The sequence below is a fragment of the Etheostoma cragini genome, chromosome 3, assembly GCF_013103735.1.
Source record: "Etheostoma cragini isolate CJK2018 chromosome 3, CSU_Ecrag_1.0, whole genome shotgun sequence".
NCBI classification, from domain to species: Eukaryota; Metazoa; Chordata; class Actinopteri; order Perciformes; family Percidae; genus Etheostoma; species Etheostoma cragini.
In genome coordinates this window covers 25,879,906-25,906,636 of record NC_048409.1, presented here as the reverse complement: position 1 = coordinate 25,906,636, position 26,731 = coordinate 25,879,906, and the positions used below count along the sequence as shown (strand labels likewise).

Sequence of the window (26,731 nt, the reverse complement as noted above, 5' to 3'; positions counted from 1 at the left end):
GGTGTCCGTGGGTTACCGCCCCTTGAGGCACCTAAGGCCCTTAGCCCACAGCTCCCCGCCGCAGCTTCAGCAATAGAGCTGAAGCTGAAATGATTAGCCGATTAAACAGTTGATTGACAGAACTGTTTTGATCGTTTCCTGTTTCTAAAATGTTAGGATTTTTCTGCAGTGAATACTTTTACATTTTATGCTTTAACTACATTTTCCTGGTGATACTTACATACTTTTACTTACGTAATTTGTGCCAAAATACACCTGGGAAGGGAATTGTTTTAAATTGTGTGACTTAGACCGTGTTGTAGAAAAGTAAAGAAGGACCTCACTATGTTTTAAGGTAGACATACCGTAACTTCATTGGTGTTTGAATTATGATCCTTCCTTGTTAAATTACTTATTTCATTGTTTAACAACCATAAGCTGTTTCTCTCTGCCCTGCCCCCCCCCCCTCTCTCTCTGTCTCTTTCTCATTCTGTTCTGATAGCTGCGGTTGATGTGTTGCGAGCAGGCTATTTTCTTACTGCTGCTACTTGCAAGAGGCCTGTCTTTATGTGATAAAGCCAAACTCTCTTCTGACACTTTGTGTGTGCATGCTCACAGACCTCTTCAGCCTGTTTGCCAGCGATCTGGGTGGATATGCTGCCAGGGATGATATAGAAGCGGTTCTGCAGGTCCTGGATGGAGAAATCCCGGCCTCCCTCAAGAAGTGCTTCAGTGATGTAAGCAAACGCCACAGCCTGTCTGTCACCACATGGATACGTATATCAACATTTACAACCATACAGGTCAAATGTCTCATTAACCCATTTTGCACTTAATAATAACTACAACATGTGAGCTAAAGACTGATAACTACTGCATATAGCCTCATTATCTCATTGGCTAATACCATTGGGTTGGTTTTCATCATTACTGTCACACACTCTTATTACAGCTATTGTTACACGTTTACATGGAGCCAACTCAACAAAGATGATGAAGTTTGGCAGTACATTGAGTTATTCTACTTTGAAATCACAATCCACTGCAGACAACCACTGTAAATTCATCACAATAAAGTATAAACCATTCTGTTGGACAACGTTAATAGCAGGCATATCCCAATCAAGTTTTTTTTTTTGGTGATCCGATACATACTGTACATACATGTATTATGGTTAAATATGTATCTGATACATTGTAACAACAGCTGTAGCCTACTTTTTTGGCCCACCTTATTTCTCATAAGCTGCTGGATCCAGGTCTTGATTTACATCTCAATAGTTATAGTTATAGAGTTTGATTGGGAGAATGCAACTCCTGAAACTGACAAGACATGATCAGCTAGAGAGAAGACGTCTGTCTCGGTTGGAGTTTTTAGAACTACAAAAACCCTCACTTCACTCTCGGTTGTCCAGTGGTGTTAAGAAAAGCTTATTTTTCCTCTGTACACAGAGTACAGCCAAGTTTTATTTAGGCCTGCAATCAAGTTACTCACAGGATTATTATTAATCAGTGACAGCTGATGCAACATCATACCGGTGACGTTTGCGATGGCAGGACAGACTTGGTAGCGCAGCTGGGATGCAGTCGCTCTTCAAATGCAGCCTCCCAAGGCTTCAGCCCCTGAATTAGGACCCAGCCTGTGTTTGAGTGTTACTTGTCTCAAGAATAAAACGGGTGTTGGGAGTCATAAATCAGCATTTTTCCTATCAGTATTTGTTCTTCAGTGCTTTGTTTGAACTTCAGCAGATCCTCTTGGTCGTGTCTAAGTGCCCAAAATGAGTTACTGCCAAGTGGTTGGCTGATTAGATATTTGAGTTCATGACCAGTTGAACAGGTGTACCTAATTTAGTGGCTGGTGAGTGTGTATATACTGTAATTGATTAATTGACTTATCATCTAATCACTTTGGCCATCATCATTAAAAGGACTGTTTCTGGCAAATGAGCATTTAGACAAGAACACAAAAACAAACAGATACAGCCTTATGACAGACACAGAACATCTGCTTTTGACAGGCTAACAGCCTAATTGTCTTTTTGTTTGTGTGTTGTGACAGAGTGACAAGGTGAACTATGAGCGCTTCAGGAACTGGCTCCTTCAGAACAAGGAGGCCTTCACTTTATCCAGATGGCTTCTGTCTGGAGGTGTGTGTGTCACGCTCACAGACGACAGCGACACGCCCACCTTCTACCAGACCCTGGCTGGCGTCACTCACTGTAAGTCCCCAAAACACTCAATGTGTGTTGCATATTTTGTATGATGTTCATATTAAGTCATATTAATAACATGTCCAGAGAAGGTTTAGTTAGTGGCCATTTTGTTACATGTTTTTATACTCTACCATACATTCTAGAATAAAAGCCAGTCTCCAGATAGCCACTCCAGATGGCACTAATGAATGCTTGGCATACCTTTACTATGATATTAAAGATAAAAATGGTGATCCTTTACTTTAAGCTAAGTAAACTAAAGCCAACATTCCCTGCAGTTGTTTTACAATAAAGACTTTCCAATGGCTCAAAGGGCAGAACAAACTGCTAATTGTCATTAGCCATTGGTCTTCAGGAATGATTACAGCAAGCACACTCTGTTTTAATTACTGAATCATTTACACATTAAAAGCCTTCCAGAAAAAGAGGTTTCAAGCCCTCTTTTGCTGCTGGAAGGGTTTAAGATCAGACTACTGTGCAGGAAGTGTTGAGTTACTTGTTGAGTAACACTGAAAAATAAAATAAAAAGCTAGCGTAAAAGCAGCAGAGTATGACATGACTGTCTTTGTACTGAAATAATTAGTTGTGAAAGTGATCATTTGGCCAGTTCTGTCTGCTTTGACATTTTAGGAGACATTTTATGTCTCCTTAATAACATTTTATTTCTAGATTTTGTTTACTTTTTACATCTATATTTGTTTACTTTTGTTGTAAAACTGCGGCTCTAAATCCCCTTCTAGGACTTGAAAATACTTTCATTTAGCTTTGGCCCCATCAGTGGCAGTGAGTACCGTGGGAAATGACTGCCAGGCTTGACTTATCAACCTGATGCATTCCCTCTCCTCCTTCCACTCAATTTTCCTTTTTTATATTATTCCATCTCTTCTTCACCAAGCCGGGTCTGCCTTCTCCCACTGCTACCTTCTATACCCAATTCCTCTCTTTCACACTCTGCCCTGCACCGTGCCGACTACATTAGTTGATGTGATCGTAGATGCGTGATGGCTGCAATTTGCATATTTCTGGCAGCGGGCGTGTGTGCGACACCTACTGTAGCGGTAACTACCACAGAGGTGGGTTTAAAGTGGCAGTCTAAATAAATTTAGCCAGGGTTTATTTAGCCAATTAAGGAAAGAGGGCTGGAAAGAATCTGTCTTATCCAGAGAACCTAGATGCTGCCGTTAATCTGCCTGCTACAAGGTCATCCTCTTAACTTTGTGTGTGTGTGTGTGTGTGTGTGTGTGTGTGTGTGTGTGTGTGTGTGTGTGTGGGGCGGGGGGGGCGGAGAGAGAGTGTGACTGACACACGGTTCTTAACTCTTTCTCGAGCAAGAGCTTGACTCATGACAGAGCTTGAATCCTTTGCTTACTGGCCAGTTACAGTATTACTTTTCTACAGTTAGTAGAAATCTGTGGGAATAACGGCCTTCGGGAAAGGATAACGTAGTTTCTGTAAGCTGTTGTCACAGGGAGTTTGCTATGGTACATGGTGGATGTGGCAGCACCTCTCTAAGGATGTTCCCTGGATAATGGTATGGTATCTCTGCTGTCAATCGGGGAGAGTTGCACCTTTAGGTGGGTATCAGGCCAGACAACACACCTGCCATAGAGACAATAGCAGTACATTAGCAGAATAGTTTGTGGCCAGACTGTTCTTTAATGTAGATCCCTTGTGACTGTTGCTCATGGTCACTTCTGGAATAGACAATATTTAAATGTTTTGCTTGAGGGCCGGTTGGTTGTTTTACCAATGATTGATTTACATTGATACAAAAGGCCATTTCATCTGATTAGTTTATCATTGGTTTATAGAGAAATAAATAGAATTTGACATTGTTCATTGTTGTGAATATGGTTGTATATCAAAACTCAAAATGTGTTTGTAGAACCTAAAATTTAAAAAAAAAAAAAAAAAGCCTCTTTCTACCTGTGATTTGTACATTTGTCTTTTTTCTATTTTTAATCAGACAGTTCTTGATCTATATTATATATTACATTAGAGCTTGGCAACATATCGATATTATATTAATATCATGATATGAGACAAGATATTGTCTTAGATTTTAGATACAAATATTGTAATATTGGGGCGGCTGTGGCTCAGTGGCAGAGCGGTTGCCTGCCAATTGGAAGGTTGGTGGTTCGATCCCCGCCCCTGCAGTCATTGTCGAAGTGTCCTTGGGCAAGACACTGAACCCCGAGTTGCCCCCGGTGCTGCGCATCGGAGTGTGTGTGAATGTTTATCTGATGAGCAGGTGGCACCTTGTACGGCAGCCCGGCCACAGTGTATAAATGTGTGTGAATGGTGAATGTTTCCTGTAGATGTAAAAGTGCTTTGAGCAGTTGTTAAGACTGGGAAAGCACTATATAAATACAGCACATTTAATATGGCATAAGTGTTGTCTTTTCCTGGTTTTAAAGGCTGCATTACAGGATAGTTATGTTCTGTTATTTGCTGTTACCCACATAGTCATTATATCCACATTACGTTTGAGTATTGATCAAAAATCTCATTGTGTAAATATTTTGTGAAAGAATGTCAACACTACAATATCATTGCGGCATCTTTTATCTATCTAGTTTGTGAATGGCTGTTTGTGTTAAGAGACCATTAGAGATATTTCCATTTGGAATCAGCACAAATGAACCATGACAAAACAAAACAAATTGGCGGTACCAAACAGATTTGTTTGGCACCTATGGCACAATGTGCATCATCACGAGCCTGTAAACACAGAGGCTTCAGTGAAGAGAAGGGAGAGCACTGCAGCGCTCGGGAGCGCTTTAAAACCTATTTTATACAATCTATGTTTAAAACTCACAAATGAAAGTAGTAGCGCTTGTGATGCAGTAAAATTAAATGAGAATCAAAGTCATTTAAAAAAAAAAAAATCAAAATCAAATTAAAAGTCATTTAAAAATCAAATCGTGAACAGGGTGAATCGAGATTGCGATTTCTTAATGATTAATTGTGCAGGCCTAGTGGCAGGAGTGCAAGTCTTTAGGCTCATTTATTTCATATTTATTCAAGATTTATTTATTAGGACAACGCACAGTAATCAGCATTTCTGTTAATGCACCAGTGTTAGCCAGTTGGCAAATTTTTACAGTTTTCTAGAATTTACCACTAATGCATTTAAGATCTTTTAGCATTTGCCACAATAAACTGCCAAAACTTACATTTGAAATTCTGCCATCACTACAAAGATTTAAAATCCACAGAAATGAATCGGTTGACGCCTTGAGCGCTACACTGATGTTTGTAGAAGCAGAGAGTGACACTGAGATGGATGGGAGATGTGCAGGAGGCGATCCATAGTCTGGGTAATGAGTTTTATAGATCAGCAGTCAGACGATAGCACAACTGTCATGAGGAATGTTCTGCATGACAAACACAAGTATTTATTTACCTTCTTGTCCACCAAGCCTAATCATTGATGTTTTAAAAAAAACATTGTTTCCTACCAATCCCTGTTATTTAGCACTTGATACGTCTGCGTTTTAGTCTTAGCTTTGTTGTTTAGGACCACAGTGTGTGCGTGCGTGTGCTTTTTTTACGATTATTGCCCAGGAAGTGTTTTTTCTGTTTTTGTTGAGTTAGCACTGTCCAATTCACCTTTGAGATGGAGTGATAGTCAGACTCTAGTGCTCACTTTATTTGGTCCTTGTGATCCATATGTAGTCCCCTTCATGTTCTGAATAAATATTTTAGTACTCAGTGCTTCCTTTTAGTCTGTCTAAGTTGAAAGGTCTGAGCCGGGATGAAGAGTTGAACAGTGGTGGTACAACGGTGTTTAGGTTCATCCCAATCAGGCCGCGGTGAACAGTCCTGATGTCAACCTCTGGGACTACAGGAAATCAGAACCTGGATAAGAGAGGAACGCTGCTTTCAGACAGTCTAGGATGTTGCTTCACTTGCAGCAGACTACAATTATCATATCCCATATGATTGGCACTGTGACCCATAGCTGCTAAAAACAAGCTTTCGGGAAGGTTCTTTTAATAGCCCGACTGAGAAGCTACAGTCCAATTTCTTCCAGGAATTGACTTCCACTTGATTCACGTGTCTGTGTTTTGACACCTGTTATATGTTTGGTTCTATGCCAATGGCTAGCTGGCTATCTACTGAATCCTATTACCTTAAGCTGTGGATTAGCATGTTGAAAGGGGGCCGCTAGTTCATTGACCCTGGCAGAGCTTCATATGCTATATTGGACTGACCTGTAGTGGCTATTGCGTAACCCCATCTTAAGTTTGCTGCAGTATCATGACCACTATCATGTTAACTCTGCTCCTCCTTACTATGTCACAACTTGTGAGTGTTCTAATTAGCAATAGTTGATATAGGTCACTTGATCTGGTACCAAGTGTCAATGCTTTTTAGATTCATTGTTTGGTCTTTAAAGCTACAGTACACAGTGCTTTCTTCAAAGAACAATGTGTAGACTTTTACAAAAGTAATGGCTCTTAATCATCACTTATGACCCACTAGAAGTGTGTGGTGGTATCTGTATCTGCAGAGACCCTGCACTTTGCCTGGATTCTCCTTTATTTTTACTTTGCTGTGTGCAGGACACTCCTGGGCGGTAAGAAAGAGCCAAACAGTATAGCCATAATCACTACATATTCTTTATATATATATATATATATATATATATATATATATATATATATATATATATATATATATATATTTTTTTTTAGGATTATTTTTGGGGCATTTTAGACCTTTATTTTGACAGGACAGCTGAAGACATAAAAGGGGAGTGAGAGAGAGGGCAATGACGTGCAGCAAAGGGCCGTAGGGCAGAGTCAAACCCGGGCCGCCAAACGAGCTATCTAGGTGCCTAGATCTTACAAATTTACATTGATCTAAAACAGCGGCTTATCATAATGTATATTCTGTCAGTTGATTAATTAATTATTTGACTGCTCCAGCATACGCATGGTTTTAGAGGAATTGTTTTATTAATAACAGAAATACAATATCAAAACAAATACCATTATGGGTTCAAAGCAAGGAAATGCCCCAGAAATTATGTAATTTTGAGACATCCCCTTGAATACGTTCGTATAAAATTACCTGATGGAAACCTGCACTTATTCACAAATAATTTTGCTGAAATGTCAGGAATGTAATATGAACATAACTACTGTCACTGCTGACTACTGCGTCTGAGGGTAGAATAATGACCAAGCTGGTCTGATTCTCCTCAGGTGATCTGCTTAGAGCCACAGGACATTTTCACAGCAGCTATTATGTAATAGTGTATCTCAGTATGTGGTAGTGTCACTGTTGGGTTCTCCATACTCCCACACTGCCATAACAGCTCTTCACCCACTAGTCACCAGCATCGGTCGTTGTGAATACAGGCCCTGTTGCTCATAGTTTTATAATATTAAATTAAATATTATGCAACTGTGTTGCACTGTTTGTATTTCTGACTTTTGCTTCTTCTGTTTCCTGTCTTGCAGTGGAGGAATCAGACATTATAGACTTGGAGAAGCGCTACTGGCTCCTGAAAGCCCAGTCCAGAACCGGCCGCTTTGACTTGGAAACCTTTGTCCCATTGGTTTCTCCTCCCATCCATGCTTCACTGAGTGAAGGTAGGACAATATTTACCTTTTTTACATGTCTCATGGTAAATCTATACTGTGCAGTATGTAGGCCTTAAGGATTTTAAATCCATTCCTTCACCAGTCAAATACAACCCTCTTTAAAGACTTGCTTTGTAAAAATGTTATTTGTGTTATTGATTTTGTTTTCCAGGCTTGTTTCACGCATTCGATGAGAATCGAGACAATCACATCGACTTTAAAGAGATCTCTTGTGGACTTTCTGCGTGCTGTAGGGGGCCCATTGCTGAAAGGCAGAAATGTAAGCTATTACAAATGAATAAAACCAGACACTTCACATGATCACAGAGCCTTTCATTACAAGAAGTGCAGTCTATTTCTTCTTTGTAGCTTCGATCTGAAGTTTGAAAGCAAAACATGTTTACGGAAAGTGTTGATTAATGCTGGAGCTTATTAGCGCACTATCAACGTTGTCATCAGAATTTTGAATGGTGCTTGAAATTACATTTGCACTGCTAAGATTGGAAATATATAAGAGGCCCTGCTAATAGACAAAACAGCAAAGAGTGGGTTTTTTAGGTAGTATTGCGCCTCATTACCGTATTTGTATTTCACCATGACATCACTCTCTTTCACTGCCAGTTTGCTTCAAAGTGTTTGATGTGGATCGTGATGGGGTTCTGTCTCGAGATGAGCTCCATGAAATGGTGGTTGCCTTGTTGGAGGTGTGGAAGGACAATCGCACAGACACACTCCCTGTAAGTACACACACACACACACACACACACACAAACACACACACACACACACACACACACACACACACACACACACACATACACATACACAATACCCCTTATTTCTGGCGAAAGAATGACAGATAAGTCTATACAGTCACCAGGAGCACAATACATGGATATGAATTGGTTATTTTCAATTTTGAATTAGAACATAATCATCACAGTCCGACCCAGGAGACCCAATCATATCCTAGAACAGTTTACTTGTGGCTATTATTTCTTAGCAGTTTATTTAGGTATTCCTGGCAGATGAAAATGCTGCATTGCCACATGAATTTAAACTGTAAATATTTTATTAATATGGTATTTAGGATTTTGATGTTTGTGGCTTAATGCTAATATATTTTTGTTACCTTGCAGGAGCTGCACAGTAGCGTGTCAGACATAGTAGAGGCCATGCTGAGGATGCATGACACAACCAAGGTGAGACATAACCCTAGGTGACAGAGTTATCATATCAACTGTCAGGATGTTAATCCTTTGCCTTCTACCCCATTATATTTATTGATTTTATAACCTTGGATGTACTGGGCAGATCCCAGTGACCCACAGCAACCTTCTAGTCACCCCTGCCTTCTTGTCTTATCTCTAAGCTATTTTCACCCACAATGACCATAGCATTTCTTTCAACCTTGCAAGGTCTCAAAGCAAGCTATATTTTGACAACAGTAAATGTGAGTATGTTTTGTGTTTTTGACTCCTCACCAGCTGGGTCACCTGACCCTGGAAGACTACCAGATCTGGAGTGTGAAGAGTGCGTTGGCCAATGAGTTCTTAAACCTTCTTTTCCAGGTCAGTTCCTACTGTACCCATTGAAGCCCCTTTCACACATGCACTGCAAACCTGAACCATAATAGACAATAAAGCCAATGTGTGAAAAGAGCTGCTCATTGCGTTCATTTACGGCGAGCAAGTGGGAATGTGGATGACTTGTTCTATCATGTGGCTTGCAAACTCAAAAAAAAAAAAAACATGGGGTGAAGAAGAAGGGTTTACACAAAGACGGCAACAGAAATGTCTGACTGGTTCACAACCAGTTTTGAAGCTTCTGTCACGAAGGACCAACGCGTAAATCACAGATTCACGGAACGGCGAGCGGCTCAGTTGTTAATGACCTAATTGCAAATTGGCTATGAGCGCGGTGTAATCTGCGTATAATAGTATTTCCGGTAAGTGAGAATGCGTCGTGTGCTGGATGTGTGCTTGTGCTGGATTGTCTGCACCTGACTCTCCTGATATTGTCCGGAGTTCATGTTTGAAAATGGCTATACTGTTAAGTAGTATAGTAGTATTATTGTTGAAATGGAAGATGCAAAATGTATTCATCATCATTTTCCATATGTTACATCTTTGTGTATTTGTCTTGGTCCAGGTCTGCCACATAGTCCTGGGGCTCAGGCCTGGTAGTCCTGAGGAGGAGGGACAAATCATCAGGTACAAACCTGTGTTCTCTATCTGTCATCATGCATACAACTTTGAGGAATATGCTGTTGGACCTAATTTCTGTTTGTGTGCAGGGGTTGGTTAGAGAGGGAGAGCAGACATGGGCTGCAGCAGAGTCACAACTGGTACCTCATCTCTATGCTGTGGTGGCAGCAGTGGAAGGACTACGTTAAATATGTAAGTCAACTTTAGAACAGGTATTGTGCTCAGTGATGTCATAGCCGGTGTTGCCTAACATGCAGTATATTGTTGTCAAGGGCAGGTTAATAGTTTATCTGATTACAGCGATTTTGAAAAAACAAACAAAAATAAATGCTTTGATGCTTTTAAAGTTACAACTTGCTAAAGCAATATAAAAAAACGAGTCTCAAGGCCTTTAACTCAGGTATATGACATGATAATGATGTGGCAAAGTTACTGTACTGTTTTGGTTAAAAGAAGTGAACATTTCAAACTGGATTGCCATTTTGTTTACTCTTCCATTATTCAGTCTATTATTGTGATTACGTTAGCCATTCACTCTTTGGGACAGTGTGTTATTTTGCAGTTGCCAATCCGTAAGGAAGTGGTTAGTGGCAGCTGTTTCTTGGAGCAGTTAATGTGTTTCTTGGTAATTAAAGAAATATGTTGATTTAAGAGTTGTTATATTAACTTAAAGCCTAGTGCGTAACTTTTTAACATTATTGAACGTTCGTTACACTTAAGCCATTGCTAAATGAGTTGCTACAAAGCTAAATGAGACTATCAGTTCCACACAACCGTTTCTAGATTTCTGAGTACGGCTATGTTCAGAAGATTGTTCAGAAGAAACTAGGCACTTTAGTTTTAAACATCCTGTACAGCTATATCCATCTTATCCATTTTTCTACCAACTTTCAAAAACAGCCAGAGGAAGGTTAGGTACGCCTGACTGCATCTTGAAGACTACGGAGAACAGGGACAATGAATTTACTGTCCCTGTTCTAGCTCCATACAAGACAGTTTTACCTCAGAGCCTACTGCAGAGACGGATGTGAAGCTTAACATATCATCTTTTCTAATAATATCTAATTACAAAGCCTGCTTTACCACTGACATTCCATTCTTTACCTTGGTTCTCAAAAACTTAAATTGCACTTGTTCCAGCTGATTGACTTCAGTATTTATTTGGCAAATTCCCACATTGTTTTGTATGGATTCAAGAGGACTCATTTTTGCAACTCATGCAGAACATCTAATGTGACATGTTATACCCAGTGTATATATATAACTTGGGTCTTGTAAATGCTCTCATTGAAATAATAGCTCAGGGTTTAGATGTTGTATCAACAACATCTATTTTTAAAATAGTTTTCCCCACTTGTTCACAGATTTCTGTACTGTAAGTGTTAAATTTAATAACTCCACTTTCAAAAGTGCTGTTGCTACAGATTTGTATTTGTATTTTAGTTTATGAGCCAAACACTGCATCTTGCAAAACAACATCACCCTGGGACAGTAGCAGTGACTGTCATGAAAGTAAAACACCACATTAATCACAGATATCGCTTGAAACAATGACAGGGCAGTCCCTGCTGTTGTCTCCCATTCCAGGAGCATAAGGGCATCGTGGTGGAGCAGCCATCCATCCTGAGCTCATTGCGAACTCCGATGGCCACAGGCTCTATTGAACTCAGCCCGCCAGACGGACTGGGAGGACTGGGAACCTTTGGCCCGGTCAGCCCCACTGAGGAGAGGTCACCTGATGCCGTGTCCAGCGCCTCGGAAGCCACAGAGATTGGTCAGTCAACACACTTCACATAACAGTGGATGTCATATAAAAAACTTAAATTAGCAACCCAGGTTACTTAGGCATTCTCTTCCACTGGCCCTGCTATTTATTTTACAAGAGCAATTGTTTCTGGCATCTAAGGCTTAGCGCTGCCCAAGAAATACAAACAACTTTGAGCAATTTTTTTACTTGTGAAGCCGGGCAATAGTCCAGAGCTGACACAGTGCTGTGGAGATCTCTGGTAATGCGAGGCTAGTTGTACACACAAAACATGTATTATCATTGTATTTATTTGTAGCATTTCAACTTGCATCTTTACACTATTCACACTAGAAAACATATGAGTTTACTTGAATAAAACATCCCAACTTGACCATAGATTGAATTTTAACACTTTTCTCTCTGTGTTTCTGTGTGATTTCTGTTTTTTTCCTCCCTGTGGCCTGATTGCTCCATCCTATGCCTTCTGACCCAGCAGCCCTGAGCCCGCAGGTAGCTCCCTCTGCCACAGAGAGCTGTTTTGCCCGTCAGCCCAATGTATCAGACAATAACAATCAGTGTTTTTCTGGAGCGAACGGCCATCTCCCCTCTCAGCTGGCAGCACAGAGACCTGGAGCCATCGACAACCAGTCTCTGGTCAATACAGAACCCATGAAGGCAAGATCTGTGTGTGTGTGTATGTGTGTGTGTGTGTGTGTGTGTGTGTGTGTGGGGGGGGGGGGGGGGGGGGGGGGTGCAAGAGAGTGTGTGGGTGTCCTCGTAATTTAACCTTTTGACCTCTGTTCTCTTGTCCCACATCTAAACTGTTTGTAGGAGGTGTGTGTGCGTCAGATGAAACAGAGATATTTCAGTTTCGGTTCCAATATTTCAGTTCTTAACATACTGGTGGTTACATCAGAACACAGAGTGGGAGAGGAATATGTTTTGCCAGCTCCTGCTTTGGTTTGACAGAAGGAATGATCTGAGATTCCTAATTAGGAGTCACTCCTCTATTGGCAAAGGCTCTCAGGGACCAGATGGTGCTTCCTTTTTCCTTTGTCTTATCTCTGCATTATGCTGTAATAATAGCAGGCTGCCTCTCTGTACATAGCATTAGGGTACTGTCTCTGTCTATTATCTGTAATTCAAGTAGGCAGAATAGGGTCTTTTGTGCACATATTTAAATACTGATGTCTGTGCTGTGCAGGCCCCTACGATAACCATGGAGGGTGGAAGGCTGAAGCGCTCCTTGCAGCTGGTGCCTGGCAGAGACTTTGAGACAGTGCCTGAGCCGGTGTGGCGTGCGCTGTACCATTGGTACGGTGCCAACCTCAGCCTGCCTCGACCGGTGAGTGAATACAGTCTGACATCAAAACAGCTGATGAACCTCACTAACACTGATGCAACTGGTCAGTATTAACATCACATTATATTACATTACATTATATTGTAATGTAATTGTGTCCTACAAATAGTTTAGTAGTTCCTCATGTAAAAGAGAGTGAAACGTAGTAATCACACATCAACTGATGACACTTAGACAGACTGATCAATGCACCCAGTACTTTCCATACATGAAAAATACATAAAAAGTTCCTTCCACCCCTGCAGGTTATTCTGGAGAGCAAGACAAGCCAAGCAGAGCTGGAGCTCTTCCCGCGCTACCTCCTCTTCCTCCGCCAGCAGCCGGCCACGCGCTCCCCCCAGTCCAACATCTGGGTCAATATGGGTATGACCAGCCTGCGAATGTTCCCACCGTATTTACCCCCACCAAGAGGTAACGTAAGCTGGCAGCAAGACCAGAGCAAGCCGTCGAAAAATGCTTCATTAAGCTACCCCGCATCCCCCACCCCTTTTAATCCTCCTGGAGTGGACTGATCCAGCCCTGGCAGTTCTCTGAAGTGGGCAGTAGACATAATCAATGATCTGTGAAGGAGCAAGACTGCTGATGACTCTAAAAGTTGTATAATTCAAATCTTTTCAATCTTCACAGACCTTGCCATTCACTTGTTCTAGTGTTCTACACACATCTTCATTAATAAGTATTCTGAATCCTAAAAACAAAACAAATCATAGCAACTTTGAAATTGTTGGAAGAAAAAAATTTGGATTAGGCTTTTGGTAAATCACTCGTTTGTCTTTTTGAACACCTGAAAACTGACCAAATTTGAATCTACCTCAGTCTAATCAGTGTCGACTGACAATCTGGTATACTGTATGTAGGTTGATGACAAAATGCTGTGCCACATCATTTACTTTACTCACAGTCACTTCCACTTCAGTCAATTCAGGTCCAATGTATCCACAATAGAAATGCTACAGACCTACATAAAATAATTGAAGCAAGATTTTACTCTAGTGTTCATCCCCCTGCATGGTATCTAAATGGATAAAATGGAAAAGTATTCACTGAAAATGCCTCACTGCGAAAAGAAAGCATATGACAAAGCATAAAATGGAGATGTAGCCACTTCTTCGATGTTAATCAGGTCGGGGATGCACTCAGCATGAGAGCGCGGGTGCAAATCAAGTCAACGGATCAGGTTTCAGGCCCCAGGGCAGACCGGAGTCCCCAGTGGTGCTTGGGCTTCTATCATGATTTATAATCTGTCTGAGTAGCGGCTTGTCATTGCTGGACATTAAGACCCTCTTTCAGGCATGCGGCTAAATATCTCAAATTGATCTAATTTTGCATCATATTCCACATCATGTCTACCTGATAGCCTGAGGCAATAGTAGTGCACTCGAACAAGTGTAGCGGATGGTTCATTCGGTGGCAGAATTGAATAGCAAAGCTGTGTAGATAGAAAAAAAAATAACATTTAAAAATCAAATATTAAAATCATTAGTCCATGTTAAAGTCAATATGAGTTAAGTACAGTTTGTCTTTTGATTTAATCCAATCTGAGTCCACTAATTCCACTAAGTTGATTGACCAATCAAGTCTGCGCTGATTGACAAAAAAAACCTTTCTTGCTGCTTTCTTACAACTAATCCTCAGTCACCAGAAGAATCGATCAGTTGTTTGCATCTGTGAGCTTGAACACACAAGGACTTTGTTATCACAGAAGTCCGTCCAGCTAAGATAAAGTCAAACGAAATGTGTCTCTCTTGTTTGTGTGCCTTAGCAGGTAACGTGCCATCCCCCAACGCTCCTCTGAAGAGGATGTTGGCCTACACAGGTTGCTTCAGCCGCATGGCCACCATCAAGGACATCCACCTCTACCTGTCCCAGAGACTCCGCATCAAGGAGGAGGACATGAGACTCTGGCTCTACAACAGTGAGGTGGGGCCGTACCGCTGTTGCACATTTCACTTTTATGAAATTTCACATTTTGGTCAACCAGTATTAACAAAAAATAAAATCAAAAGACCTAAAACTCATTTACAAGTTGTGAACATGGGGCCTTTGGGGCCTCTAGAGATCAGGGGCCCTGTGTATGTTGCCTGTTTTAATCAGTTAATTATCCAGCAAAGGCTTTAAATGTTGTTTGACACATGTTTAACCACATTTTATGCAAGAAACATCATACCTGTCGTCAAAGGTTACAGATTTAAAGATCAATGAGCCAGTGGCAAATTCAAGTTCAAAACACCTGGATCACTATTCATCACTATGTCTTAAAAAGAGTCCCAAAGTCTAGATCCAAGAACTTCATAATTCCAGTTTACTAGTTTCATGCTGCATGTTTCTAAAATGATTCATGTTTAATTAAGTTGGCACACAGCGACCAGGGGCCGAGTAGAATTCCGGGGGTTTGCCCTATGGTCCCCTATCAGGGTATTACGACCATGTCTGATGGTACATTTTAAAATGAATCGAAGCAGAAGAAAGAACAACTAAGTAATAATTCCATAGTCTTAATAAATCAAAAGCTACTCTCGTGGTTTCAACATGTTCTCTGCTCTCTTTGTCCCGTAGAACTACCTCACACTCCTGGACGATGAAGATCACACACTGGAAAGCTTGAAGATCTATGATGAGCAGCAGCTAGTTATTGAAGGTCTGAAACACTTTCCTCTAAACAGAACTCTCTTCAGACTTATGAATTGTTATGTCAACAGATCATTTCATTGATACCAGGTGAAGCTATATAGAGGCACATGGAAATCCAAGTGAACTGGTTTAATCCCAGAAATCTCTTTCTTCTTCCACAGTCAGGAACAAAGACATGAGCTGGCCTGAGGAAATGTCTTTCATTGCCAACAGTAGTAAGATGGACAGACACAAAGGTACGCTAGAAGACCTGGATGAGCTTATTGTGCGTTTGTAAACGGGTTTAATGGTAGTTTCCGTCAAGTGTTGTCTTGGAAAAAGAGGCTCCAATTGGTGGGATAGAAACTGTGCTCGATTAGGCAAATATTACAATTTAAGGGAAATCTTTCAATCATTGCACATCTTTTCTTTGTAGCATAATAGTGGGAGGCAAATGGGAGACAATTATCATTATCATTGTCACAACATAAGAGCCTACAACAACATCTAATGATTTTAATGTTATCTGCAATGCTTTGATTTGAGTGGCTGCTTTTGGTAATTGTAAATGTTTTCATGCGCAGTAATGTTACTGCAGCAAATATGTGGCACATTTATGCAGAAAAAAAAGAACTGTAGTAGCTTCTGAAATTCTCTGCTCTCTGCCATGTTTAAAGAGTATAATTCATATTTTCCTGCAACACATCGGCTATTCATCACAATGAATAAACTTAAATGCAATTAAAACCTATCACTAATCTTTTAACCTTTAAACCCTTAGACCTAGCACATTTTATAACAAAAAAAACAACAAATGTACTTATGTACAGTAATTATAACAGTTTTTCATATTTGTGCAATAGTAAAAGGTAATAAGTCATTGGTTTAATCAATAAAGAAAGCATGTTGCTTTAAATCAAACCAGCATGTTTTTGTTTTCCATCCCAGTTCCCACAGAGAAAGGAGCTACTGGCCTCAGTAACCTTGGCAACACCTGCTTCATGAACTCCAGTATCCAGTGTGTGAGCAACACCAAGCCTCTCACAGACTACTTCATCTCAGGAAGACACCTCTATGAGCTTAACAGGTGCCATTAAAGTGTATCACTTTGGTATACACCTTTCCACCATTCTCCTGAACTTCTCATTTAACTGCCTTGTGTTGGTACATTTACAGAACCAACCCCATCGGGATGCGAGGTCACATGGCCAAGTGTTATGGTGACCTGGTGATGGAGCTATGGAGCGGAACACAGAAGAACGTGGCTCCACTCAAGCTCAGGGTAAGCATTTGCACCACTGTCTGACACATAGGATGTTAAAGACATTTGTGTGTTTGATCTTTTCTGACAGTCGGCCATACAAACTGTGAAGTTGGTACGTTTTTAGTTCTTTATTTATCCATAACTTTTCACCTTTCTGCAAGCTGCATCACAATCTTTGTGTTTGTGCGCTCTGTCTAAACTTGTTAAAGTGCTACAGGAGGACTTTTAGTGTGCCCTTGAAGAAATAACATCTACGATGTCATTACTTCCTTTTCAGTGGACAATAGCAAAGTATGCCCCACGCTTTAATGGCTTCCAGCAGCAGGACTCCCAGGAGCTGCTAGCCTTCCTGCTGGATGGTCTCCATGAAGATCTTAACAGAGTCCATGAGAAACCCTACGTGGAGCTGAAGGACAGCGATGGCCGGCCTGACTGGGAGGTGGCCTCTGAGGTCAGAGGTCATGTTGCTGTTCAAATAATATTGTCTACAAATAAAATGAATACTACTTCTCTCGCTCTGGCATACTAGTTTGGACAGATCAATATAAATCTGCTTGGAATTCATTGTAAGAACTCAGCTGTCTTATGGTGAGTTTACACCAAATGCAAAGCAAACCTTTTGTGCAAGAGAGATTACACACAAAGTCGTGAAGTTGTTCCCTCGGCTTTACTTTACTTGTAAGTTTCAGCTCATCGTTTAGCTGTCCGGGCTGCAACTTTATTGGTTGTAAAAATAAATCACATTGGAGTGGAAAGTGGATTTTGTCCATTTGACTATACATACTGTATATGTATTTAATTCAGTTGCTTGAGTGATAATTAAAAAGTGTAAAGGCCCAAGAGGGGGAATAGGCCAGTGTTATGACTTGAGCATCAGGCCTCTCTGAACCATTAATGGTACAGGTTCAATTGAGATCGGAGCCCTCCCCTCCTTGGAGGGATGTTGAGGTAATAAGCTCTCACACCCTCTGCTTTTTGTTCTGAGAGTCAAAGGATAAGGAGAAGAGTTCAGTCAATTCCTGTCAGCTAAGCTTTTCTTTTAAATTGGTAATGTCGCTGTATTGATGTTCTGTTTGTTTTCTGTATGTCCTGAGGGATACATTTGCAGGATTATTGGTGTGTGATCTCACCATTCTCTCTCTTTCTCTCTCTCTCTCTCTCTCTCTCTCTCTCTCTCTCTCTCTCTCTCTGTGTGTTAATGCTCCTCCACCCTAAAGGCATGGGAGAACCACCTGCGTAGGAACCGCTCCATCGTAGTGGATCTATTTCACGGTCAGCTCAGGTCCCAGGTAAAGTGTAAGACCTGCGGACACATCAGCGCTCGCTTCGACCCCTTCAACTTCCTGTCTCTGCCCCTGCCCATGGACAGCTCCATGCATCTGGAGATCACTGGTGAGAAGGCTGGAGGAAAGATTCGGAAAATGTATTTGTTTTTTCAAACTTTTTAATCACGTTTAATGTTGTGGTTTGTTTGTAGTGATTAAACTGGATGGCTCCACACCTGTGCGCTACGGCCTGCGGTTGAATATGGATGAAAAGTACACTGGGCTGAAGAAACAGCTTAGTGAACTGTGTAGTCTGAAGCCTGAGCAGATCCTCCTGGCTGAAGTTCATACCTCCAACATCAAGGTACTGAGACTGGTTCACTGATCATGTAGCAGGCCTCGTCTCGTAAAAAGTGTAGCCGGTAAGACAGAGAGACAGAGGCAACATCATTCTTTGTGACTAACGCGGTTAGATAGCAAATTAAAGGCTCAGTTTACTCAAACTGTCTACATGGCTAGATGCCACTACAGGTATAGAAAGTGTTTTTGTAATTAGGGTGAATGAAGGAGATAAAGAACTATTCCCAACTGTGTGTTCTAACCTTTTTATTGTCTGTTGCTCCATATTACACATTCGGTGCTTTCTGTTTCTGTACTGCTGTGAAGTACTGCAGTCTGATGTCCCAATTGTTTGTGTTCAGAACTTTCCTCAGGACAACCACAAGGTCCGTCTTTCTGTTAACGGCTTCCTGTGTGCATTTGAGATCCCGGTGCCAGGTTCACCAACGTCACTGAGCTCACCCACACTGACAGGTAAAGCTGATCACTCACACGTTGTCTTTGCAGTCTTGTCAGCATGGATCTGTCTGAATGCACAGTTGTCCATTTTGTCGTCTCCTCGCTCTTTGCCTTTATTAGACATCACCCCAGTAGCCAACTGCTCGGCTGCCAATGGGGACCTGGGCAGTAAGACCGTCCTCATCCCCAACGGTGGGCCCAGCACCATGGTGCCCTTTAACCCGGAGTCGCCCCTGGACAACGGGGTTGCCAATGGACACATCACACCAGTACAGGAGAGTCCCTTCATAGGCTACATCATCGCCATGCACAGAAAGATGGTGAGAACTCAATACAAACGCAGTGTACTGTATAGTACATTACAGTATGTGCAAAACAAATACTGTCATTCATTTTAGAGTTGAATGGATGCATGCTGTTTAAATAATGTATTTTTTTAGTTATTTGTTACAAAATCAATTCTTTACATTATGCATCCTCCAGCAGTTAGTTGTAGTTGCTCAATACTGTAGGTGATAGTTAGCCACAAAGAAATGATGTGCCTGACTGTGTCCCAGCTGTTAGTAAAACTTAAATGTTGTGTTGCCCTTTCAGATGCGTATGGAGCTGTACTTCCTGTCATCTCAGAAGAACCGGCCCAGTCTGTTTGGCATGCCGCTCATCGTTCCCTGCACGGTCCACACCAGTAAGAAGGATCTGTACGATGCTGTTTGGATCCAAGTGTCCCGACTGGCCAGCCCACTGCCTCCACAGGAAGCCAGCAACCATGCCCAGGACTGGTAGGCCTTCGGTCTTCACCTTTCTACCAACATATTTATGTGTATTTTTTTGCTGTTGACGGAGCTACATTCAGCCTAGCAGTTATCCCCCGCTTCCCCTCTTTGGGCTAATCTAATCTAAGATAAGTTAAAGACATCACAATGCAATGTGAGTATCTTAACAAAGAGGGAATTGATCTTTTTTTAGGTCTGAAGTGAAGATGATTAAGAATGTCCTGCGGTATTAGGATCAGGACTCATCGGTATGCGCTATCTGAAGCCTGATCTATTTCCGCTCCTTTGTTTAGTGTTATTAATTCCAGGCACAACTAACTGCCGACAGTGCCTTGTTATAAGAATACAACATAGAAATTGTTTTTTAACACACAACGTTCTGAGCAAGATGAGTGTCAAAAACACATCCACACTGATTTTTCTTCTTTTTCTTTTTTTCCTTTTCTGCAGTGATGACAGTATGGGCTACCAGTACCCCTTTACTTTGCGGGTTGTGGGAAAGGATGGCAATTCCTGTGCCTGGTGTCCTTGGTACAGGTAAGACATCCCTTCCTGTATGTTATTTCATATACACACAAATTTGGGATTAATGTATCTGGTGGTGACGAAACATTGTCTAGATTTGTATATGATGTATATCATTTACTGTATGTATGGTGATTTTAGCCATAAGCTGTTCGATGAACAGAAAAGGAAACAAATGCTAAGGAAAAGCACAACAATTGATCAGAATGAAGAATTTAACCTCAGAAACAAATGAACAAATCAAGACCTAAAGTGAGATGGAGATTGATGCATATTTGATTTTAGAAGCTAGGAATGTTCATAATTTATGGTTTGCGAGTTGCGTGCCTGTGAACATGTGTATGTACTGCAGCTGTACCTGTGTCTGTCTGTGCGTTTCCAGGTTCTGCCGAGGCTGTGCAATAGAGTGTACAGAGGACAGAGCCTCTGTGGGAAATGCTTATATAGCTGTGGACTGGGACCCCACCGCCCTGCATCTCCGCTACCAGACCTCCCAGGAAAGGGTAAAACACTTACTGATTTACCTTGATGCTCTCTTCTCCCATCATAAAGAGAAATGCACAGGCAATGGTTACAACCTTAAAACATGTTTGGCACAGTTTTTCTATCTACCATTGTAATGTCGGACTGTCACACCAACTGTCCTTTGAAGATATACTGTAACCGTCAATAGTACCATTTTTATTTTTACTCTCCCCGGTACTGTTGTTGATCATTGAAAAACAAAAAACTCGTAAGATAATCTTGTCAATACGCAAGAGATAAGAGTGAGCCTTCTACTGCAGATCTCTCGAAGTAAGGCCTGCTAAGTGAGTTTCACTGCTCTGCGTCATACTTGGTTTTCAGACTTTTCCAGCAGTTTTGGTATTGATCGCTGTGGTTCACAATGATAAAGTCTTTCAGTATTGTGTAAGTTTTGAGATACGAGCTAGCTGAGATAATCTGTTAAACAGAATCTGCTTTAGTTCTAAAGTTGACCACACCGAGTTACCAGTGAGCGGCTTAATGCTCAGTTCATTCGGCTTCACAGTGAGATCCAATAACGAGTCCAGGATTCTGGGTGCCATTAAGGTCATAATGTTACTTCAGCTGGTTTGTGAAAGTGTGCTCAAATAAAGTACCATACTTTAAGAATGGTGGTACATGTCAATGTGGGTATTTGGGAGAAAAATAAATAGAAAACTAGACAAGCCAAAAAAAAGACAGGTTTAGGTGGCCTCCATAAATTAATTGGCTTTGCTTTAAAAGACATCATGTTGCATCTTTCCAGTCTATGCTCTTCATCTGCTAACAGTTGCTGAGAATAGGGGGGGACTGCCAGCTCACTCTGTAGGGTGTGCGCCGCAAGTAGGCTGAGTTGCGGCCCATGTTTAAATCCGACCTGCGGTCCTTTGCTGCTTGTCACCTTTGCTGCTTGTCACCCCAAAAGAATAGTGGGAATTCATCCTCACGCTGTTCAGTATCCTCACCCTCATGGTCTCCCTGCAGATTGTGGAGGAGCACTGCAGTGTGGAGCAGTCCCGTCGGGCCCAGGCTGAGCCCATCAGCTTGGACAGCTGTCTGAAGGCCTTCACCAGTGAGGAAGAGCTGGGTGAGGACGAGCTCTACTACTGCTCCAAGTGCAGGACGCACCGGCTGGCCACTAAGAAGCTGGACCTCTGGAGGCTGCCGCCCATGCTGGTCAGTGGCCTATTTCTAAGTCTGTGTCAGACCTGAGCTCTGTACATAGAACACTACATGGGGTGTTCAATAAGCCTGCAAAATTGATCGCAATTTTACCGAAATCGTAATATGTACTAGTGCAATATCCATATCGCAGGGGGGGGGGGGGGGGGGGGGGGGGGGGGGGGGGGGGGGGGGGGGGGGGGGGGGGGGGGGCAATATATGCTAAAGGAAAAATATGTGCCAAACCATTCAGAATTCAGTATTGTGGTGCTGCAAAGACTTTCCAGCCTACATATCCTGTTCTACAGACTAAGGGTGGAACGGTTCATACCTCGGTTCAGACATCACGGTTCGGTAAGAGTTCGGAAAAGCATAACAAATATGGCGAAGGCACTTTCTTTTTATTGTTTGTCTCAGGCTGTACCACTTAGTGTCAGATAGTCTCTCCATTGAGCTAGCTGCAAAAAGCCTGAAGTGTGTAAGATGTAAACAGTGACCAATAAGTACCACACATAATCTCAAGACTCCATCTGTAACTTGTAAACAAAATAAGACAATCAGCTATAAAACTGACTGTACCTTAAACGGTTCGACTGTTATTGAAGGTGGTGTTGCCTGGGGGCTCAATTTTCTTAATTTTGTGGGGGCCGCTAGCGAGCCATTTTTGTGCACCTATTCACCAGAATAGATGTGACCGCCAAATTTGGTGAGTTTTTGAATATGATAAGTCCCTGAAAAATTCATTTGCCAGGAAAAAAAGAATAATTCTCTGTGTATTCTCCGTGTAAATTTGTGTGCCTGACTGTGACGCCCATACCGTTTGAGTTCTATATGAATACATGAACCGTTCCACTCCTACTACAGACCAAAAAATAAAAATGTTGGTACAGATCCCGGCAAAAAAATCACACTATAAACATTTACATATATTTAATGTCAAAATGTTTCAATGAAAATGAGAATGACACAAATTGATCATTCCCTCCAAAATCATTAATATCAGTCAGACATAGTTAAATATATTCCTCATATCGTGCAGCCCTAGTTTTTAGTAGTATTTACTGTTTGTATTGAAACTAGTTGAAGGACAAAACAGTATATGGGTGCTCTCTTCTTCAGATTGTGCACCTGAAGCGCTTCCAGTTTGTAAATGGTCGTTGGATCAAATCTCAGAAGATTGTCAAGTTCCCGAGGGAGAGTTTTGACCCCAGCGCCTTCCTGGCTCCCAGAGACCTGGAGCAGCACTGCCTTCACTCCCGCAGTAAGAGCGAGGATCTGCTGAGGGTCGGAGAAGACAACCTGTCCTCCATCTCTGCCCCCGCTGGTTTCTGCAACCTCTCCAAAGGTTCCATATGTTGATTTCAGCCTAATATTTAGTTATTGCAAGCCAATCATGCACTGAGACTACTTACATTTTTAAAGAGACATATGCATAATGTGTCTGATGTTTAACATGACAGCTTGTGAAACAAAATAGACGGCGGTATAAATAAGCTGAGCAGCTAATGGCCCAATGGCAGAGGACGTTTATTTAACTCTGTGGTTTCCCAACAGCCTCCCCTGCCTCTAGCAGGAAGTCAACGCCTTCTCTCAGCCGGACCAGCAGCCCCTCTGGCAGCCCAAAGACCGGCAGCGTAGGCCGCAGGCCAGGCCGGCTACGCCTTCCCCAGCTGGGCAGCAGACACCGCCTCTCTAACAGCAAGGAGAACCTGGATGGAGCTGCTAATCCTGAGGCTGAGCCACAGGACGGTGCACAACAGCCGGACACAGAGGGGAGCTTGTCAGGGGCGGAAGAATCAAGCCTCCCTGGATCAGGAGACGTGATCGCGTCAGAGGCATTGTGCGGTACTGAGGTGTCCAGCAGCCTCTGTGACGTGGTCCTGGTGAACGGTGACAGCAATGGACTTAGCTCAGACTGCAGCACAGAGAGCAGCATGGACCCTGACAACTCGCTGCTCCGGCACAGTGACAACATGTGTCTGGACGCCATCTACAACCTCTATGCAATATCAGTAAGTATCACACATCAACATCAACGTCACACAAGTCATTTTAAGCGTTTCTGCTGTGAAAGTGTCTAAAATATTGTTGTGCTTCATCTTATCAGTGTCATTCAGGAATCATGGGAGGAGGCCACTATGTGACGTATGCCAAAAACCCCAATGAGAAATGGTACTGCTATAATGACAGCAGCTGTAAGGTAAGGCATTAGGACACTTCATATTCTACTTTCACAAGTAATAGCATACCTTTAATTACCTTTAACCTTTGATTATTGCCGTGGATAACTGTAACATCACAACCATACCAAAGTCCTGGCGGCTTGTTTAAGGTCACAGTTTCTGAATACGGCTATGCGCATTTTGCTGTGGATTGAGCCTTATGATATTTTCCCAGTACTTACAGTATGTAAGACCTTGGTCTGCTTTAAAATTAAAAACAAGACATGGAAATCTAGCTTTTACAAAATGACAATCCTTGAAAAAAAGTGGGCAAGACTTGGGACAGAGAAGCAAAAGGTTAGTTAAGTATTTTTTTTTTTAAACCTCATTGAACAATAAAGATGTCAAACTGAAACCACATCTATATAAACTACCTGGAATAAAAGCCATTATATGCAGTATTTGGAAATCCTTTACATTAGAGGCATCTAGTGGTGGATACATGCCATCACATATCGTTTAGTCTGCCTGTAACGTTGTCCAGATTTGAACATCTCATAACGACACTTCTTTGTTTTACAAAAATAAATGTCCTCCAGGAAGTGCACTCTGAGGAGATCGACACTGACTCGGCGTACATCCTCTTCTACGAGCAGCAAGGTGTCGACTACTCCCAGTTTCTGCCAAAGATTGATGGCAAGAAGATGGCCGACACCAGTAGCATGGATGAAGATTTTGAGTCCGACTACAAGAAATACTGTGTCCTCCAGTGATCGCACCTCGTCTTCCATCAGCCAGCACTACACCTGCTCTCTGCTCCCGCCTCCTGCTCTGAGCAGGAAGCACCAGACGTTCCCATTGTTTGGAGGAATTCTACTAGACTAGAGTCAGACTGTGGTCTCTGTCTTTAGGGATGCGTCGCAGCACTTTCTACACTTGATCGCAAACATATTTTAGTGCAAAGGTTTGCCGAAACAACAATGAAGCCCTGGAAAAAGCACTAAACTGGTGCACTTTGCTGAGCCTGACAAAACAACCCCCCCACCCCCTCCTCCTCTCGTGAAGAACCCTCGCCATAACATACATGTAACATAAACTTGCATACTAATGCATCTCTGAATGTATGCCAGTATGGCCAAGTCATGAAGTGGTTGCTTTGTTATTGTGCATTTATCACTTGTGATGTCCAAATGAAAAGAAAAAACAAACAAAAAAACATCTGCACCTGGAGTTATCATGTGATCCAAGCCTGAACATCTTAATGGAAGAAGGAAATTAATGACGCCATAGAAGGAAATCCAGGCAAAGCCAATGATTGGATACAAGTTGAGTTTTAAATGCCAAGTGTAAATGGGGCCCAAGACCTAAAGAACCTGTGTTAATGTCATGTTTGACGCCACAGAACATGATGTTGACATTTGGTATCTATTGTATTGGATACTATGACAAGCTTTAAAAAAAATAGGTAAGGTTCTGAAAGGTTTTATTAGCGATAGTGTCACGAGAGAAAACATAAGTCACTTGCTACCTCATCGCTTTCTGCAGTCTGTTGGCCAACTGTACCCTCAAAGTCTGTCGCAGTATTATTAATAACACAAAATGCTTCCTTCCAGGGTAGGAGTCATAGTACACACAGGCCCTGATGTGGACATACAATTAGGCATTTTTGCCAAAACCATTTCATTCCACAGCTGCCAAATATCAGTGGTGATATGTGCATTGTTGACCTGTCTGTACCCATAACTTCTTAGAAACTCAAAAAGCTTGAGTATCAATCTGGGTTTGTTTGGGACAGGTGCCATGATCTCAAAAGAAGGCTTAAAGAGTAACATACAGTTTATGTTCAATACTTTTTTTTGTTTTGTTTTTGTTTTTGGGATTCTGCAAATGAGTTGTTTTTAAAAGATTTATTTTATTGTTGTGATTCTTTGCTTCTTGAGGCAGGTTTCAGTAGCCACTTCAGGTTGTAAATGGATATTAATCTCGGAGCTACACTAGCGGCATTGGGCTTGTCTTCACATCGCTGCAACATCAACCTTTTACTTACTGCAATTCTCAACTGTTGAGATGCAAACTGATCTGGAATACTAATGTTCACATGCTCCCCAATAAGAAACCAGAAAAGGTTGGGCCGCAAATGATTTTACCTGTCATTTTAACATTATATTATTGAAAGAGTACTCCACTGATCTAGATCTGCACTCCTATAACATTGTCGGCCCCACAAAGGCCAGTAAAAAAAACTGATCAGAATCAATCAGTCAGAATATGAGATGTCATCTTTCTTTATGTCACACCTTCATCTTTTTTGTCAATACTGACCAATACCTTCAATACCCACAATGCAACTCTGCTAACAATTCGATCAGACATCCGGGTGTGTTATGCTAGTAGCAGTTAAACGGCTACAGAGGTCTAACAGGATCACCCAGATTCTTTATCTTTTTTCCTTTACAGACGTAATCTTTAGCCCCCATGCGTGTGTCCTGGAGTACACGTGAATCACTGCAGCAAGAAAAAAGCAACAACACATTTTCAGGGTGTGTTAAGATACTCTTTAAAA

The 26,731-nt window shown here is 41.7% G+C and overlaps 1 protein-coding gene across 11 annotated transcripts in view; it reads left to right on the top strand.

Annotated features, from left to right (window-relative positions):
• usp32 (ubiquitin specific peptidase 32) overlaps positions 1-25,657 on the top strand; it is a 45,128-nt gene extending 19,471 nt beyond the window's left edge. The window contains exons 4-34 of one of the 11 annotated variants that reach the window (XM_034868000.1): positions 598-716; positions 2,039-2,198; positions 7,667-7,798; positions 7,962-8,069; positions 8,411-8,526; positions 8,929-8,991; positions 9,277-9,360; positions 9,941-10,002; positions 10,086-10,188; positions 11,584-11,770; positions 12,237-12,418; positions 12,948-13,088; positions 13,352-13,469; positions 14,872-15,026; positions 15,663-15,744; positions 15,899-15,973; positions 16,665-16,803; positions 16,893-16,998; positions 17,258-17,431; positions 18,198-18,372; positions 18,458-18,609; positions 18,947-19,058; positions 19,164-19,363; positions 19,638-19,822; positions 20,267-20,353; positions 20,724-20,844; positions 21,830-22,021; positions 23,126-23,351; positions 23,561-24,018; positions 24,114-24,206; positions 24,768-25,657. In XM_034868000.1, the coding sequence (XP_034723891.1) occupies positions 598-716; positions 2,039-2,198; positions 7,667-7,798; positions 7,962-8,069; positions 8,411-8,526; positions 8,929-8,991; positions 9,277-9,360; positions 9,941-10,002; positions 10,086-10,188; positions 11,584-11,770; positions 12,237-12,418; positions 12,948-13,088; positions 13,352-13,469; positions 14,872-15,026; positions 15,663-15,744; positions 15,899-15,973; positions 16,665-16,803; positions 16,893-16,998; positions 17,258-17,431; positions 18,198-18,372; positions 18,458-18,609; positions 18,947-19,058; positions 19,164-19,363; positions 19,638-19,822; positions 20,267-20,353; positions 20,724-20,844; positions 21,830-22,021; positions 23,126-23,351; positions 23,561-24,018; positions 24,114-24,206; positions 24,768-24,941 (4,481 nt within the window). In that variant the 3' untranslated portion in view covers positions 24,942-25,657. Of the gene's footprint in view, positions 1-597; positions 717-2,038; positions 2,199-3,493; positions 3,767-7,666; positions 7,799-7,961; positions 8,070-8,410; positions 8,527-8,928; positions 8,992-9,276; positions 9,361-9,940; positions 10,003-10,085; positions 10,189-11,553; positions 11,771-12,236; positions 12,419-12,947; positions 13,089-13,351; positions 13,518-14,868; positions 15,027-15,662; positions 15,745-15,898; positions 15,974-16,664; positions 16,804-16,892; positions 16,999-17,257; positions 17,432-18,197; positions 18,373-18,457; positions 18,610-18,946; positions 19,364-19,637; positions 19,823-20,266; positions 20,354-20,723; positions 20,845-21,829; positions 22,022-23,125; positions 23,352-23,560; positions 24,019-24,113; positions 24,207-24,767 lie in introns of those variants that run through there. The other 10 variants (XM_034867998.1, XM_034867997.1, XM_034867994.1 and 7 more) reach the window with 10 other exon arrangements.
• The last annotated feature ends 1,074 nt before the right edge of the window (positions 25,658-26,731 follow it).